The sequence below is a fragment of the Mycteria americana genome, chromosome 2 (assembly GCF_035582795.1).
Source record: "Mycteria americana isolate JAX WOST 10 ecotype Jacksonville Zoo and Gardens chromosome 2, USCA_MyAme_1.0, whole genome shotgun sequence".
Classification (NCBI taxonomy): domain Eukaryota; kingdom Metazoa; phylum Chordata; class Aves; order Ciconiiformes; family Ciconiidae; genus Mycteria; species Mycteria americana.
The window spans coordinates 133,764,381-133,782,680 of NC_134366.1; the positions used below are offsets into that span (position 1 = coordinate 133,764,381).

Consider the following 18,300-nt stretch of genomic DNA (forward strand, 5'->3'; position numbering starts at 1 on the left):
GATAACTAACTCATTGGAGCCGTATGGTCTTTCAAAACAGTCTGCTATTCTCCAAGGTATCAGTTTAAGTGCTATAGGAGACACCACTCCCCAGATTTTGCCCCTTTCCCTTTTCTCAGAAGAAAACCAGGTTATTTGAAACTATCTTCCTTTTTGAAACAAATCACTCAGCGCTGCAATATTCTTTTCTCTCTTCGAAGTTGGACATACGGTAGTGCATGTGGTAAGCATGAAAACACCACAGGGTGATAAGAAACATACAATTAAGCCCATGAGTGATAATGAACAGATGCTTCCCTCCCACAAATGCTTTCTCATATCAAATGAAGTCTGGCTGCAAGATTTTATCAATTCTAGGAGTTTACTTAACTTTAGAGAAAAAATGTGACCTACCTTGATAATATCCCATATGGTTATCTCTTGCCCCAGGGCTTTTACCTCTGTGGGTAAGTTCTTGTTTCTGTTAAACTGATTTTTCCGATCTCGGCAAAATTAAAAACAAAATGGCATGTGGCTCCTTGTGGGTTTACAGTAAACAAAGCCAGAGCACACATGCTATCTGATGGTGGATCTTTCTCTATACTCTTACTAACTACTGAGATATTTTTCCTCTAGTGGGAGCGGGCAAAGATCAAACCAGCAGGTTTGTATTAGTAACACAGCAGGAAGATGCTGGTGAAATTAGTTTGTCATCCTATTTGATCCAGGGGTGGCTAGGATACGATGGTTTCCAGCAACGATCTGTCTTTAACATGTTGAAACTTCACTTTGCCCTCTGGTTTAACCACTAGTATTTGCTTTTGCACCGCAGGAGCGCCGGGGCAGAGGTTCGGACCTTTTACGCTGGGACCTGTGCAGGTCTCTAGCAGGCGGGATAGCTGTGAGCCCTCGCAGCTGTGGGGTGGTCGGTGTGGCTGGGAGGGCAGCGTGGCAGCGGGGCTGGCGTGGGGCCGGCACCCACCTGCTCTCTGGCACTGCCACGGCCCTGCTGTAGAGCCGCCGGTCAGCCATTAACTTCTCTGTGTACCTGTTTCTTCCTTCCTTTTTACCTGTCCCGACGTTTTAGACGGGAACCTCTTTAGGGCAAAGGATGCATTTTATCATGTGTCTGTTGAGTGCCAATCTTGGCTGGGGAATCTCAGCACTCCTGTGATATGAATAATAATTCCAATAATAAAGGCAAAGCCTGACCATCTGGCTGCTATTATGGTAATGTCCCGCTCCGTGACAGTAGGTCACTCTGTGCAGCTGCTTCTCTGGCTTATTGTGTATTGGAAAAGGCTACTCTTCAGCTTTGGGCTAAGTCTCCATGGCTTGAAGACAGAAAAGGCCTGTGGTACTGCCACCTATCCTAGGTATGAAGGCTGAAAAGAAACCCATCGTCAGGAGAGTATCACTCAGGGTTGTATGCTGTGATACTCAGCTATGAGCAACATTAAGCCGCGGGTTTCACCCCCAAGGTGAGCGATGGTCACTGCTCCCAAGCGATCATCTTCTCGGATCACTCCATCCATGCCTGTCTGGTGTCCAGATAACATGCTCCATCCCCAAAGAGTATGAACGCTCCTTCTTTTATTCAAACATCTATGGGTAATGACAGGATTATGACTTAAGTAGCAAACCTTTTCACTTCCCAGTCAGCTCCACCTCTGGCCCTGCGACGTGAGCCGGTGCAGCAGGGTGCTGGAGTGCCCTCCCTGCCCACCTCACTCCATGTGCTGCCTGTAGAATGGTGTGTTCCTGGTTGGCATACAACAGACTCTTCAGTGCTTTGGGATCGAGATATCACTATAGCTGTGAGTCACAAAATGAATCAAAACATAAATTAGAAATTACTTATGAGCTGCATAATATATGTTGATCAGAGTTTTCAAACGTGGCCTTTTTCATATTATAAGATGAAGCGCAGATCATGATAATTCACATGGCTGAATATAGTGCTACTGATAATAATATTCAGCAGCAGGAAACTGTCAAATGCTTAGCCTCACTGTTTATCTATTATATTCTCCCATTAGCTGTTTTATTTTATTCCATCTAGGGTTTACTTTAGCTTGTACAATATGTTTGGCACAAGCTACATTAAAAAAGTGCTATTGCATTTGCAAAATGATTTTTACTGTCTCAGAGAGATAGCTTGCAAACTCAAAATTGAAATTAAAACTCCTTTCCCCTCATACTTACATACAACTCCAGAATAGACAGGGACCTGAGCATAACTAGATGAGCAAGAAAAATTTCAGTACTCTTTCCTGCATGGTATGCAAAGGCCAGCAGTGCTGTCTGGCTGATGCCTTGCTCACAGTGCTGGCCGGTGTGTCTGCAGGGCCATTTGGTCCTGACGATTCCCTGAGTGAGGCACAGAAAAGGCGCAAGGGATGGATATGTCTCTTTAGCTACGCTGTAGCTGAAGGCACACACCACAGGGAGCCACCCTGGCTCCCCAGACCAAGCAGTTAAGCGTGGTCCAGCCCGCCCAGAGCAGGGCCAGCCTGCCCTCGGGCAGACTGGCTGCATCCATGCTGCACAGCCCTCAGTCCAGGGTCCTGGGCGCTCCCGCAGTAATCTGCAGCCGCAACGCACACGTCGGTCTGTGTGCAGGGTTTTGGTTTTTTCTCAAACCCCATGATGGAGATTTTGTAGGCCCCTGGAGTGTACGGCAGGAAAGGGAGGCTGTGTGTGGGCGTGGGAGCGGGATCCTCGGGGGTGATGGGCGTGCAGGGATGGTGCTGGAGTACCATCCTGGTGGTGCCATCTCAGCTGTCCTCAGGGACAAAACTAAGGGTTGCCATAGGGAAATGGGCTTAAAACCACACACGGGACCGGAGTGAAGAGGAGCTTCACTCCAAGAGAGAGCCCGGGAGTGAGCTACCACTTAAGCAACACAGATACCAGGGCCCAAGAGTGAATTGGTGAATTAAGTTACTGGCAGTGCTGATACACCCTTTAAATGCCAAAGATGTGCTGAGGGGGAATACAGTTTATTTACCTGTGTTTGTTTTTACCACTGATCAGGCCATACTTGCTCATATCCAGAATTCATCTCAGGCTGTAATTTTTTAAATCCCCATGGAGACCTTGCTGCAGCAGTGTCCTCAGGAGAAAGGCAGGTTCTCTGCACGGCCCAAAGCAGGTGGAGCATTCACATGTCGTATTGCAAATTGGATGCTTATTCCTTTGGGAGCACTTTCTTTGTGTGAGGCAAATTAAATCTCTGGCTTGTCTGAGGACAAGGAAAGAAGACTCTGTTTTGAGGACAAAAGGGAATTTCAACCCTCTCTTGAAACACAGCTTAATTCATTTTAAGTGTTTGCTTCTGTGCCTTTACCTATTTTATCTTTTTTCTCTTTTGAAAAAAAGCATAGCATGGAATTAAGGCATTCATTCAACACCATTCTGTGCTTGGCTTCACTCATATATTTCTACAGTCTAAGTTGTTTTTCTACTTTTTAGTTCAGTTGTATTCAAAACAATGGCAAAAGTCCCTTTAGTCTTAATGGTAGAAGATCAGGCCTTACTGGAGGAACACCTTCTTAGGTGTCTTGACTTGCATGCGTCTCTCAAGAGGAAATTTTCTGATTCATTTTGGGAAAGGCATGAAAATCTTGAGATAAATTTCTTCTCCCAAACAAGATAGAAGGAACCATTTGGAAAGTAACCAATGCAGGCATTGGAAAGTAACCAATGAATAACTATTACAACAAGTTATTCATATGATGAATTCAATTTTTTTCTGTTTGCAAATATGCACCATGAGTCTGATGTTTAGAGAGATGAACTAGCTGTTTCTTGATATGCAGCTTATTCATGAATGGGTCATTGTAATTCATCATAGCTCTTTGACACACAGGTCATGGTTTGGGTCCATTTTCCCTGACTGGGTGCACATTATTCTTTTAGAATCTGTTTCCCTGGTACAAATATTCATTATGACAAAATCATGGTCATGATTATTTGCTGCTATGATGAGAGTTCCTGTCCTTAGAGCATGGGAGGAAGGGAAAGTCTGCTCACCCAAAGCAATGTGCTGAAAAACTTCCATGCAATTGGAATACAATTCTACACAATCCCACCCATGGAGATGGTTCTTACTCCATCTCAGATGTTCTGCATGTCATACAATGGTCAGTTTTTTAGGTGTTACTGAAATAGTTGGCAATGGCTGATGACCCAGCTTCAGCTGAGTTCAAAGCACAGAGAGGGGAATGGAGATAAGAGCAGAAAAATGCTGGGGGAGATTGATAAATGAAGAGGTAGCTTGGTACCTTTGCCTGCCCACCTGCTGCTATGTTGGCGTGTTGATGCAGCATTGCTGGGTGTGGAAACCCCCCAAAAGACAATTATTAGACTCCTTACCAGCCTGTGTGAGATACCTCCCATAGCAGAGATGTCTGCTGTGTTCCTGGGGCTGGTCTCTTGGAGGGCAGGGAGCAGGCCCAAGACATTTTGGTCGAGCGGAGGCAAAGGGAGGAAGGGACAGGCTCTGACCTAAAAAGAAATAAAGTGCAACCTTTAGCTGCTGTCAAATGGAAAGCTGAAGGTGTCATCAATTACAAAAGGAGTTCACTAACTTCTGACCTGGGCAAACAGATCCACATCTCACAGTCCAGTGAGGAGCATCAGATGGGAGAGTTACCCACTTCTGGTGTAGCAACCACTCCGTGGTGGAGATCTCTCGTCCAGCCCTCGGTACCCACAGATGCAAATGCCTGTGTCCCAGCTACAGCCCATGGCTGTAAGTGATATGCTGATATCCGTTTGGATTATTTTGGGAGGGAAAAAACCCCAACAACACAACACTCCCATTTGCCATTTTCCTATCCAAATTTTTCTCTTGATGCGGGAGGTGCACCACAAAAATAACCCTTGGATCGGCAGTTATTTCTGACCCGTGGTTATGTTTGCTTTTGTTTGATATCACAAGCCCTTGTGGCTGTCTTGGCCTGGCTTAGATTTTCCTGGTGCTGTTCATTGAAATGTTTTATTTTCCACCATTGCCTGTAGGCACTGACATGGATTAGCCTTGGCAGCACCACGCAGGGGGCTTACACACCCTGATGCTCACTAATTACAACCTCCTGAACATCCTAACAGCTATAATAATACAGTGATGTATATATGAAGTCACGGTCTGTCAATGTATTGCCCCTGTGGTGTAAATCCTGCAAGCAATATACTCATGACTGGAAATCCCCTTATGCATGGAGAGTTTTGTTCTTTGGAATGGTTTCTATTTGCATGTGCTGAGGTTCTCTGAATGTCCAGCAGAATGCGATACTGCACAAACCCATGTCTTGAAGACACATAGGGATGTTATTTCCTTTCTTTTCCCCTTTATTTCTTGCTTTTGACTCCTTTAGCTTCTTTCTTCCCATAGCTACTTGCCAATGTTTTTTCTGGCACAGTAGCTGAAGTACCCAATCCAGGAAGACACATATAAGATTTATTTGTTTGTTTTAAATCTCTGTGTTAACAGTTAATGCATTTAACTTGCTAAATACCTGTCAGGGTCTAAATATGAGTTCAGCCACCTAACTTCTGGTGTGTGAATTGCTGAATCACTGGTGATGAGGTGCAGTGCAGGGGAAGGGAGTAAATTTAGTCCTAAGTGAAACCCCTGAACTTCGTGCAGTGCAGCTGTAGGAGCTTCGGTCCACGCACTTCTTCAATCAGCTGATCAACTCCTAATGGGCGGAATTACTTCCTAGTGTAGTGCAGACATTGGTTTTTAGGCTCTCGAAATGCTGTAGAGAAGTAGGAGGGAGGAGTTTTGTCCTACAGAGTATGCACCTTGGAGGTGCTGACTGCAGAGGGAGGCCAGGGCGATCAGGTTCCTAACAGCGTGCCTCCATCGGGTGCTAGAGTTAGGTCCTAGTGCTCTGCACGACCGATGGGCTGGGTGCTGGACACCCCTGAGCACCACAGAGCTCTGCTGAAATGAGAGAAAATGGCAGATAGTGTCTGTTGTGGATTAACCGTGATGACCGTGTTAATGAAGAGGTTCTGGCGTTTCCTGTGTCCTGCTCCACTTGGTTCCAAACGAGCTCTTTGAATGATCAAGAAAGACCTCACAGAATTAAAATTACTCCTGTATGCCCTCCTAACATCCCCTCAGCATGTACATAGCAGAGCCACATTGATTTCATCGCTAGAGGGAATTCCCTACCTCCAGAAATGGGAGTGGATTTGCCTGTAATAGCAATTAGGGTTTCCAGTAGTGAACCCTCTCCAGTTTTCACACACTGAATGTATTCTCCAAAGTAATGACATCAAGACAAAAAAGGAAGATAAAGGGTCTGCATCATTATGTTGGACAGAACATATACACTGCTTTTGCAGAGACTGAAATAATCTTAACTAAGCTCATGGAAAATTGCAAACACGTGAAGGTTGTATGAAAAGATGCATAAATCAAATTTATGAAGTAATTTTAATGCACTTTTTTGGACGTAAATTCTTTTAGAGGACTCATCAACCACATTCTGGTATGAATCTTATTTGATCATAAGAATTATGATTATTAAAGTATTAGACACTAGTGAAAACTTCTCCACTTCTGCAAAAAAAAAAAAGTTAAATCCAAGCCTTGAGGCAAAAATGTTAAAAATAGACATTTTTTTGTATGAAACCATTTGCACGAATGAAACGAATAGGTTTTTATCTAAACCATCTGGTGAAGGAAAAGCATTAAAATGTAAAGGCACGTATTGAAACCCCCAGAGACTTCTTTTGAGTGCTATACGTTAAAAAAATAAATAAAAAAAGGAAAACTCTGTATCTTTTCCTTCATTTATCTGAGGCCTTGCTCCCCAGAGTCCAAGCTGTAACCAGTCAGCTTTGCTTTGGCAACCAATACACTCCTGCTTGTCTTTGCATGAAAGTTGCACTCCCAATAATGCAAACTAAATTCATTTCAGGAAAGCGATCAGTGGGTTAGGGTTTATGATTTGCTTGGGAGGGTTTTTTCCCTTAAATAAACCTCTACAAGAAACTCAGATACAAATGACATTCACTTTTGCTTTCTCTGTACATGTAAAACCAGACTGTGAAACCTCAGTTTAAAATAGCACGAGTTACTGTAGTACATGAGGTGTGCAACAGGAAGTAACCAACAAAGACTTCTGCACCCCCTTTCTCAATTTGAGGCCAAATAACCATGATCTGCTGGGCTTTCTTTCTATCCCATGTGTAGGGAATTTGGGGTGAAACAGAATCACAGACTAGCCTAGACTGGAAGGGATCTCTGCAGGTTTTCTGGTCTACTCTATCCCCACAGCCAAAGCCAGTGCAACTTAGATGGGCCTGTTCAGGGCTGTCCAGTCAAGTTTTGAGTATTTCCAAGAACAGAGATCCCACAGACTGTCTGGGCTCCTGTGTCAGTGTTTTCAACCTCCCTCCTGGTGATTTTTTTTTTCTAATATATAATCAGAATTTCCTCATTGCAACTTGTGTCAGTTGTCTCTTGTCCTCCATGTGCCAGAAAGATGTGGGCTCTGTCTTCTCCATAAAGACCCACCAGGCAGTTACAGACTGCAGTAAGAGCTCCCCTTGGATTCCTCTCCTTGAGACTAACCAGATCCAGAACTCTCAGCCTCTCCACCTGTGCCCTGTGCTCCAGCCCCTGACCATCGTGGTGGCCTCCACTAGATTCATTCCAGTACGTCAATGTTTTACTTGTACTGGGGTCACTTTTGGAAAGGCTCCCACCCCTGGACTCAGGTTCTTTCCCAGTCCAAAGGTGACAACTGTACAAGAAGACAGGATAGCCTGTTTCTGGCTTTTGAGCAAATTGTTCTCAAAAAATTCTCTCTTGAGAGTTTAGAAACACTCAGCCTCTATCTATCACCCATGTACTGCAGAAGCATGACCTTCCTGCAAGGACCTCACAGTGCAACTGCTTCCAGCCTGTTTGCAGAGGGCAACTTCTGCTGGGGACTCAGTGGCAGGACTCAGCTGTCATGACCTTGTGGGTCCTGTGAATCTCCTCGGTGTGCAGATATCTGTATATGTATGGTGGTTTGTTAAACCTGATCCAGAAGGGTAAAGGACTTTGCTGGGTTCTAGGGAGAAATTCTGCAAAGAGAGAGAGAGAAATAAAGATGTTTGAGGGGTATGAACAGTATAGTCAAAATTCCAGTCCCATGAGCTTTGAAATTTTAATCCAAAATTCCAGCAACACAAGACCAGAGGTTACTCAGGCATCTCTCTCTCTTGTTATTTTAATCTTTTTAAAGTTACTTTACAGTTAAGTTTGAAAATAGCACTCGGCTATACACATATGACTTAAAAGTGGAAAACCACTAAAGACAAATAAAACCTGGTAACCTCCCCCTATTTATTATTTGTAAAATCTCACCTGAGTTAAAGCTGTCCTCATGGATCTGAGCACTGCTTCACAGTTGTTGAACTTCAGCTATGACTAAAGCAGAAGAATGTTTTTGAAAACTCTCAGATCTCAGCTACTCTTCCTCTAAATTACTCTGTGTCCCTGGGCACATCACTCACTTACCTTCTTTCATATTCATCTCTTTAACAAAACCATGTAACACATGCTTGTATGCCAGAGGAGTGGAGAGACTCAGCTCATTATTTCAGAACTCTGAGCAGAAGTAGATATCAAAACATGAAGGCTTACTCTACTAATTAGGGCATCAGATAGCCTTATTTATTCAAGTGATGACATGCTTTTGAATGAACTTTGGAACTTCATGTTGCTATTTAAGCTGTGCTATATAGACAGCAGGAAAAATCTGTCTTGCATCTTCAGTATTTAGCAATATGACTGCACTGATGGCATAAACATGGACCCAAGTGTTTCATTGTGAAGAAATCTGGTAATACAAAAGCAACCTGCAGGCTTTGTGCCTGCAGAGGGCTTACATTGCCACAGTTACTGTGCTAGCATGGTAAGGTGAACAGCCCCTCTGTCCCCCACCCCCCACCAATATTGGAAAGGCTTTGGACTTTTTCAGTTCCACTGCAACTTGGCACTTTGGGAGCACCAAGGTCGGCATATATGCTGTGCATTGAGCTGGGAGGTTTTTAACTCTATATAACAAAGTGTGAGAAGCCTGAATATTCACCAGAGGTTTTCTTTTCCTTTCTTTCTTTCTTTCTTTCTTTCTTTCTTTCTTTCTTTCTTTCTTTCTTTCTTTCTTTCTTTCTTTCTTTCTTTCTTTCTTTCTTTCTTTCTTTCTTTCTTTCTTTCTTTCTTTCTTTCTTTCTTTCTTTCTTTCTTTCTTTCTTTCTTTCTTTCTTTCTTTCTTTCTTTCTTTCTTTCTTTCTTTCTTTCTTTCTCTTTCTTTCTTTCTTTCTTTCTTTCTTTCTTTCTTTCTTTCTTTCCTTCCTTCCTTCCTTCCTTCCTTCCTTCCTTCCTTCCTTCCTTCCTTCCTTCCTTCCTTCCTTCCTTCCTTCCTTCCTTCCTTCCTTCCTTCCTTCCTTCCTTCTTTTTTAATACTGGAGCCATGCAGGTTGTAAGGCAAAACTTCTTAGAAAGCTAGTTTAGAGCAGCATGTGAAATGTGTGATTCTTGGAGCCTTCAGAGACTTCTGTATTACAAAATGTGTGCCCAGCCTGCTGTGAAACAGTGGCGCATGGAAGATCACCCACTTATATGTTTGACTTAGCTAAAGAACACATGTTTTACAAAGGTATCCATCCTTGATCTAACATCTTTTTTCAAGTGGTTGTGCATTCACCGTGCTGCTTGGTAAATTCAGAGTTAAAAGGAAAAGTACTCTGTCTCCAGTTTGAAATTTTCTGACCTAAACTTCCAGCCTCTGGACATTGCTATGAGTCCTCTGGTTCTGCCTGCTGCGTGCGCTCAGTGTCTGCCGTCCCCATCCTCACTGTTCAGCTGGCTGGCGGTCTGGGAAACGCTGATGTTCTAAGGGTTACTGGATTACAATTGTTCTCTGCAAACAAAATTCACATCTGTTCTGACAACTTATTTCAGCCTGATGCAACTTGAAAAGGTCGAGATTAATCCCAGAAAATCAGACTTCTACTGGAAAGGCCAAATCAACTTTAATTGTAACACATGGCTATTTGTATTGGCGTTTAGCTGCAGCCGTTTATCCTTCTTTCCATTGGTATTATTTGTTTCTGAGCTAGCTACTAAAGCCTACAATGCAAGCTGAAATGTTTTAAGTAACGTATCAAAAATAACAGCCGACATCTTTCCTTTTACAGGTTTCCGTTGACCCAGGGTATTTTGTGTGCGTGGCTTTTATGACTTTTGTTTATCAGCAGTCAACTGGGGAAAAAAATCATCGAAGAAAATGTTGGCTCATTTTATAAAGATTAATGGTGTCTACTGTACTTTCACACACCCTCCTAGCCTGTTGGCTTTATCCATCAGAGCCCGGGGGGATGAGCCACTCGCTCTGGAGTTCTGCCTCCTGCCAGACTTTGATCACGAGTGCTCAGGGGTTTAAAACCCCTTCGCATTACAGCAGTTGGAAGCTGTGGTTTTCTGTGTTGGTGAGGTGACTAACAGCAGCACCCTCCCCTCGGCACGGGGGACAGGTCGGTGGAGCACCTCTGTAACCACCCTGCCGGCTGCCGGTAGCTGCTATCAGCTCCGCCATCAAGCCGTCAACTGACATCTGAGCTCTCGGATCCCCTGAAAAGTGACAGGACGAGAGAGACTCATTTGGCAACACTTTGCTCTTGCTGTTTGGCCTGGAGAAAGATACTCAAAGTGGTAAGATTGTTTAGCAACAGCTGGCAAGCACCCGGGTGTGAGCCTGATTTTCAGACATGACAGGCACTTACAGGAATGTTGCCAGATACAGCTGTTTAAAAGCCTTAATAAACAGCAAGTCAATACTAATCTTTGCCAAATTAATCTTTTCCTTGACAGCCCATCAGAGCAATTATGCTCAGACTCGTTGTAAACACACAATTGTCAGAGGGTAAGGATCTTCTCCGCAGTATACTGTGGATTTTTGCACACAGCTTATTTTCCAAATAGGAAGGTTTCCTTTTCTTTTCCCCTTCCTCTCTTTCTTTTTTTTTTCCCCTCTCCTATTTTATTTTCTAGCCAATTACATGTTTGCCAGCTTGGTATTAGCCTGAACGAAATTTCTTTGTAAAGTGTCTATCGCAGCAAGCCCTTAATAGAATGTGAAATGATGACAGTCGCAGGATCCATGCAGATGCACATTTGCTAGTGGGTTTCTCTAATTAGGCAGTAACTGTGACAGACTCTGAAACGTTACAAGTCATTGTTCTCACTTGTCCTCTTGTCGGTGGAATAAGAACTACATTTGAGTTGTGATTTAATGTGCTGCTGGGTAATAATAAAATACATGACTCTGCAAAAGAAAGCAAATGTTGTCTGTGAGACCTGACACAAAGCACCTCGTGTTCTCCGAGGTGCTCAGCACCTCCTGCAGCACTGCCAGCACACTGCTATACTCACTAAATAATTATTTAAATGCAAAAGGATTTGAAGACACCAGATAAATAATTAACAGGGCAATGGTTGTAGATCTATCTATCTATCTATGTAAGTATCTATGTATCTATCTATGTATCTATCTATGTACCTATCTATCTTTCTATCTATCTTTCTATCTATGTATCTATCTATCTATCTATCTATCTATCTTTATCTGTATCTATATCTGTACCTACATATCAATGGGAGTTCTGGGGAGTAACTCCTGTACGGGTTATGTACAGCTTTTTAGCTACTTCTCACAGTGTGTGCAAAATAAGGATTTTTACCTACTCCATTTCCCCAGAGCTCAGAAAGAGATCTCTGTGGATCTGCCGTGTTTACAGGATCAGGTAAGAAATAGTCAGATATAGTCTCAGAGATGGTAGTTCAGGTTGAGATGAAGTCTCAGAAGGTTGAGAAAGGTGGTAAGAGCGTGTTTTACCTTCCAGTAATGAGCTCTTTTATTGTTTGGATTCCTGTTTACAGAGGAGCCTTGCAGGGAATATTTGGCAGAGACACCACTGGAATCAGGCACTGGTATTTGGTGAGAGAGAGAGAAGTGGGTACGAATACATTAGGTTTCGTTGTGAATGGCTGGGGCCCTCCATGAATACATTACTTACTTACTCCCTGTGGATGAATGTGGGGGGAAAATCCTATAGCAGGTCCCTTTGAAGAGCTTCTTTGGGTCAGAGGCAGTAGCTGGACAGGATTTCTGCTCGAACCTCTATGAGTTTGGTGATGGAGAGACCGGGACTCACATTGCCGGAACGGGGCACTTGGAGAGCAGCAGTAAATTCGAAGAGCCTTTCCTTTTCAAAACCTCTGCTTGCCTTGGTGCAAGCAAAGGGGGATTTACATCTTCCCGAGTGCCTATGTTGCTAATCTTGCATTTTGCCTACCATTTTTTAAAAATCATTAAAAAAATATTAATTTCAGTTAGCAGAAGACATTATTTCCCTTGGTTTCTATCAATTTGACAGATGTCTTTATCCTATTTTCTTGCTGTTACTGTGTTGCTTCAGTGTGTATGTTGTTTCGTTCCTGCGTGCTTTCTCATTATCATCGTTACGAGAGATGGCGACTTACAACCAGTGACTTGGGTGTATGTGTTACTGCCGTGCCTAAGCCACCGTGCTTCAGCGAAGAATGGGGCATATCTTCATCAACTCCAGTGGAGTTTCACCTGCGTACAAAAGGATCTCAACCTTTTAGGCTCCATCTATTGACAATTTGTATCTGTCAATCTGTAGCTGAAAGCAAACAGCAGGTTGCCTTTGACCAGCAACCGTTGCTTTTTCCCAAGGTCAGACATGAAGAACTGACATTTATGTATCAAAGTTGGATCTTTTCTTTGGAACAAAGTGGCTTCGGTATAACCCTGGCCAAAACTGCTGCTCTTCCAGCATAGCCGTCCTGTCCAAACAGAGCCCAGACACAAAACCACACTCAAACTACGGGATGGGTAAGGTGCTGCACGGTAAACACGCTGCAGGTTTCCCTTCTTACAGACGAAGAGACGCCAACTAGCCAGAGGTTCATACAGAATAAGTATTTTATTCATGATGTATTTTTTTTATTTACATTAAAGTTTTCTTGTATTTTGAACTCTGCTTGGATACCGAAATTAACAACTTTATGTGACTGCGCACCTGCTCTAAAAGAAATGGAGATAACACAGTCCTTTTCCGTAAAAGAAAAAGGAAAACTGCCTGTCAAAATCAAAGCTGATTTTTCTCATCCCCAGTAATTATCTTCTTGCTTCAGAATTAATATCAGTGGAAAACGTAGTTTACTATAATATAATAAATAGAAGACATTGGGTAATTAGTAGTGCTGGTATATTTCTAAAGTACTAAACAGACAAACAATAAACTGTGAATTTAATCACGAGTTCTCATACAGTTTCAAGACAGGAAAATTAGAGCTCTCAGCTACAGTCATTTGAGTAATCACATCTGATCTGCATTATTTATTAGTTATTACATGCCAAGTGATTCCGATTGTACATTGCCTGAAATCATTCCAAAGCAAGCATACCTTTGTTTGTGTTTTGTTTTTAAAGAAAAATCAATGGCATCGCATAATGTGTATTTTATCCGAGTTGCTTTCTTTATTTCACATAGGAAATACAAATCAGTGGTACTCTCCATTAATTGGACAGGCATCTGGGATGAAATCCTCCAGAAATATATTTTCAGAGCTATCCCTGGTCCAAAACATTGACAAAATACCTTCTTTTGCATTTTTTTAATGCCTTTCCCTGTGGCTGTTGAACTTACCTTTCACTTTAGGATGTGTTTGTGATACACTCCCTAAAACTCTGTAGGACCTTTTGCATGTATAATAAAATGGCTGAAGCATATTTGGTAATATTTCTGTTGGTAATGTTTTTATTCCACTTGACTAATTAACCAAAACGGATGAAGTTTCAAGAAGCAGCATTATGCAGTTTTATTCAGTTAGTTTTGTTGGTTCAAGTCTTAGTTTTGGGCAACTTTCTGCTACAATGCTTTAAAAAGGGAATTACTTAAAATACCTTTTTTTTTTCCTTAACAACCAAAGAAATACAGAAATAAGTCTTGGTTACCTTCATTTTCTGCCAGTAAAGCAGGTTTGGTGTTATATATGTCACTGTAAAAACTAAATAAAGTATTCACATCAATTGTGAACAATTTGTGCCAGCAAAAGTTAAAGCGTCAAAGAAACCTCTTTAAAATGCTAACAAATTTACTTACAAACACCTATATTTATTATTTCATAAATAGGCGCAACAGGTTCCATAAAAAAGATTAAATACAGACACAGTATGAAGAAACAATAATACATAGCCATATGTAAAGGTTATAATTTAGCTGTCTCCAACCTGTTTCTGCATCTAATAAAATATCAGGTAAGCATTTGGCAGTTTTATACATAAAAGGACTTAAATGACGTTTACTAACCAGTACACATAAAGTGATTTTCTTTAAAAAAAAGAAGCATTTTTTAGGCAGTACAAAATAAATGTGTTTGCTCTTTATCAACATTAGTTTTTTTCCTAGTTTTTTGTGTTTATTTCATGAGACAAAGCCAATATTTTTAATTAATATCATTTGGGAATATTTTACTTTTTTTCTCCAAATACTTTGAAAATATAGAACTATTAGTCAGTTGTTTAAAAATGAAGTAAAAATATGAATGTTTGCCAATTTAACCCTTATTGTGAAATCAATAAACTGGAATGAGCCAGTTTCAATTACAATTAGCTACAAAAACATTCACATTTTATACTCTAGGAGAGTGTAACATAGATGCTATTTACAAACTTGCTATGACTGCTACATCAAGCCATTTAAAAAGTCTTTAGTAGTTTCATATAAACACCCATTATGAAAAACCAATGGAAAATCCAGGACTTTTATCCGAGACATCTACAGTTGCTAAGGCAGTTACTATCGCAGCACTTCACAGCAAAACCCAACATAAAATCTGAATGATCCAAGTTTCCTTCAGGGAAGAAGAAAAGCAATGTCCGTTAAAGGATCTCAGGGTAGGGGTGGAAAGGAGAAAGAAAGAGAAAAAATGGGGGGAAAAGAAAAAAAGAAAAAGAAAGAAGCAAGGCTATTTTTTCCAGAGTGGGTGACCCACAAGCTCAAATAGTCCTAAGTGCTTAGCAACTTGTATTTCCTAATAAAATGCAGAACTGCCTTGACTGCATAAAGCAATCCATGATGAAAAGACTTCCCTGCATTCCTCAGTGGAAAGGAGAGGTGTTTCAGATTTTCAGGTAAGGTAGAGTGCTTTGTCCCTCTGCATGCCCCTGTTCAAAGAGAAAAAGAACAAATGTGATTTTTTTTAAAAAATTGTCAAATTTTTAGTTCTATTCTTCCAAAAAACCCCCCACAACCCTGCTGCATGTCATTAATTCCAAGCAAATCACTGAAGTACGGCTGCATTACCATGGTAATAATAAGAAAAATCCTAGTGCCATAGTGGCATGTAGCAACCTGGAGACCACATCTGGCTCTAAACTACACAGGCCTGGGGCATGGGTTTAAGCCCTGGTTTGGGATCACCTGCACTAGTGGGTTGGTAGCACTGACTATCCCTCTCTCACAAACCACATAGGCACAGCTGATGGTTTAGCACAGGTCTCGAACGATACTCCATAAGCACCCTATATGATGTGGCCATTTTCCTTAGAGGGCAGGAGAGCTTAGTTACGTGAACGTGGGTGCCAGCCACTGATATCTCTGGCCTATTTTATTTTCTAGTACAGACATAGCCAAAACATGTTGCGTTGGCAGATTCAGGTAACACGTGCAAGGGAACACCAGAAGCTTCTGGCAGAGCCAACTAGACCAACTCTCTACTGGAGACCAGGCTCTACAGGAGACCTTCCACCAATGCACTGTGTCTAGCACACTTTTACATTCAGTTCTTGCTGGGTTTCAGCTTCAACTGAAGCATATCAGTTCAGAGCAAAAAGGAGGAATTTACCAGTTTCTAATTCAGAACAGTCTGTACAAGTCAGAAAAAAAAGTATCATTTAAAGCAGAAGAAGCATCGCTGATGGGGCTTGGTTCACACTGCAGAGATTTTCTGGGAGAGAGGCTTTACTCTCAATCTCCTGCTTCCTTGCCAAAACCCAGGCACCAGTTCTGTTCTTCCACAGCTTTACAGCTTACTTGGTTTGGAGTCTGGGAACAGCACAGAGCGAGCTATGCTGCACTGGCAATTTATGCCAATGCTATAGCAGAGATAGGTTAAATCCATGCACACAGATTCACAAGGGCATATCTATACAGGGTATATACAAGGTCTGCTCAGGAAAAGCTTCTGCTGATGGAAAGTTATGCCCAGTGGGCACCTAGAGGGCACTGCCGGCAATGATCACACATTCCTTTTTCCAGAAGAGACCAGGAGTCAAAGCCACAGGTGGCTATGGCCTGTTTGACAGAGGCCAGTCTAGTCAGAGCTCAGTTTAAGTGGGTATAAAAGTCTGTGGGTTGGGTAGGCTCCTCCAAGGGCCTGCAGCACAGATCAAGACATTATGGTGGTACAGCACAGAAGCAAGACCATTCTGCTGAACAAGGGGGCAAGTCATGGGGCAACAGCGATATGTATGGGGGCAAGTGATGCTGCTGTGCAGATTAGTTAAAGTCTGCCTCAGTGTCAGCAGGTTCTAGTCAAGGTGTTATTCTGAACTAGTAACCAGAAAAAGATATTTGTTCAGTTCTAGTTTGAGTTCCAGAAATACTTTAAAACAATAATGCAAGTGAAATTCTCAGTTTGCGTAAATGTAATGGGCGAAGCTGGTCTTTAGTTCTGCTTTGTGTTCATTTGTCTGGGCTGGATTTGACACTTTGGTAGCAACCAAGAGCTTTTATATGCCTTTGCCTTGGGGATTCATGCCAAGGTCAAGGGGAGGTCAGGCTGGTGGACATGTTCACAAGGCACAACATCTATCATTTAAAACCCAAAAGATACCTTCTTTTCAGAGTCTTAAATGTTTCCAGGCAGTTCCTGGGACAATCACATGGCTCCACAAAAAACACGCTGCAGAAGAGCTGAGGGTTTGAAGGGGCTACTAACCTTCTGGTAGGGGCACAGAGCTCCTGCAGGCATGTTTTGTTTCTGGTTACAGTCATGTGATCTTCATGCCATTCCCTTCCAGGTATCTTGTACCCCACACATCACCCCTGCATCTCACTGATGTAGGTTTTCATGACCCAAACTAGTTGTTTTCACTGGCAGCAAGCTCTCCTCAGCAGCGGAGTACTTGGAGAAAATAGTTCACGCCATTTGCCTCTCAGGTAGAAGGCAGCAATCTTAACACTTCCTTCCTACACCTTCTCCCTAAGATTTCAGTTCTGATTTTCTAAGGAATGGAAGTTCTCTAAGACCAAAGTGTATATGCTGTAATAAGGTGACAACAATGTCTAATAAACGTATGTATTGAAAACTTGTTCTCCCACAACAGTTTTACTGCTGAACAAATATGGTGCTATCGCAGATGCATTTCTGAAATACCATAGGGAAACAGGCAACAAAGCCATTTCCAAATTCTCTATCAGATACTTGTGTCGTGAATGTTGTTCGACACAAGGTGGCATTCACTGGCTGCTTACCCATTACTGCAGTAGTCATTATTCCAGTCCACAGTCTGTGCTGGAGGATTTCTGCACCCTGAACGAACATACTCCATTGCTTGGGTAACAACTTGTGCAGCTGTTGATGTTGGATTGATGATATTCTGATAATCAGGCTGAAGAGTAAATCCCTAGAGGAGAAAGCAAGTACATTACAATGTATGGAAACCAAGCAACAGGTTGGGTGCATTAAAAAAAACCCAAACGGTGTGTACTGTGAAATGGTAGAATACTTCTTTTCCAGGGGTACTTTAGGTTATCAAACTTAAAATAGGAAAAAATATGTAGGTGCTTTCTAAGTTTTAAAATCTTTTTTTGGTTTGAGAAATGAAACACTGCCAAATCGTTGTTAGCTATTACACAGTCACAGGATGGAACTAAAAGACACAGAGCAGAAACAATTCAAAACCAAGAGAACAACTCAATCAGCACTGGGGCAAAAAGGTCTGTTTGCTCCTTAGAGCTTCCATTTAGATTAAATGTAAGGACACACACAAGTCGTTAATTCCCAGAATATGCAACAGAATCTTTTTGAAGGATGTAGGCAGCAGGTGGCTGACTGTTTTATTAGACTACACCTATTCACATATTGTTCTCAAAACCCTTTTTCTTCATTCAGTCACAAAGGGACCATCTGCTGCTTCTTTTATTTGTACTTCTCTCTCAACTAAACAGAAATTCAACCAAAGCTTTTTAACAGTTGTTGGACTAATGTAGTGA

General features: G+C 42.0%; 1 protein-coding gene across 1 annotated transcript in view; it reads right to left on the reverse strand.

Annotated features, from left to right (window-relative positions):
- Positions 1 to 14,704: 14,704 nt before the first annotated feature.
- The window catches only part of TOX (thymocyte selection associated high mobility group box), a 226,107-nt gene continuing 222,511 nt past the window's right edge, over positions 14,705 to 18,300 (reverse strand). The window contains exons 8-9 of the mRNA XM_075495718.1: positions 17,560 to 17,711; positions 14,705 to 15,248 (exon numbers count right to left, since the gene is read on the reverse strand). Coding sequence (XP_075351833.1) covers positions 15,212 to 15,248; positions 17,560 to 17,711 — 189 coding nt within the window. The 3' untranslated portion in view covers positions 14,705 to 15,211. The remainder of the gene's footprint in view (positions 15,249 to 17,559; positions 17,712 to 18,300) is intronic.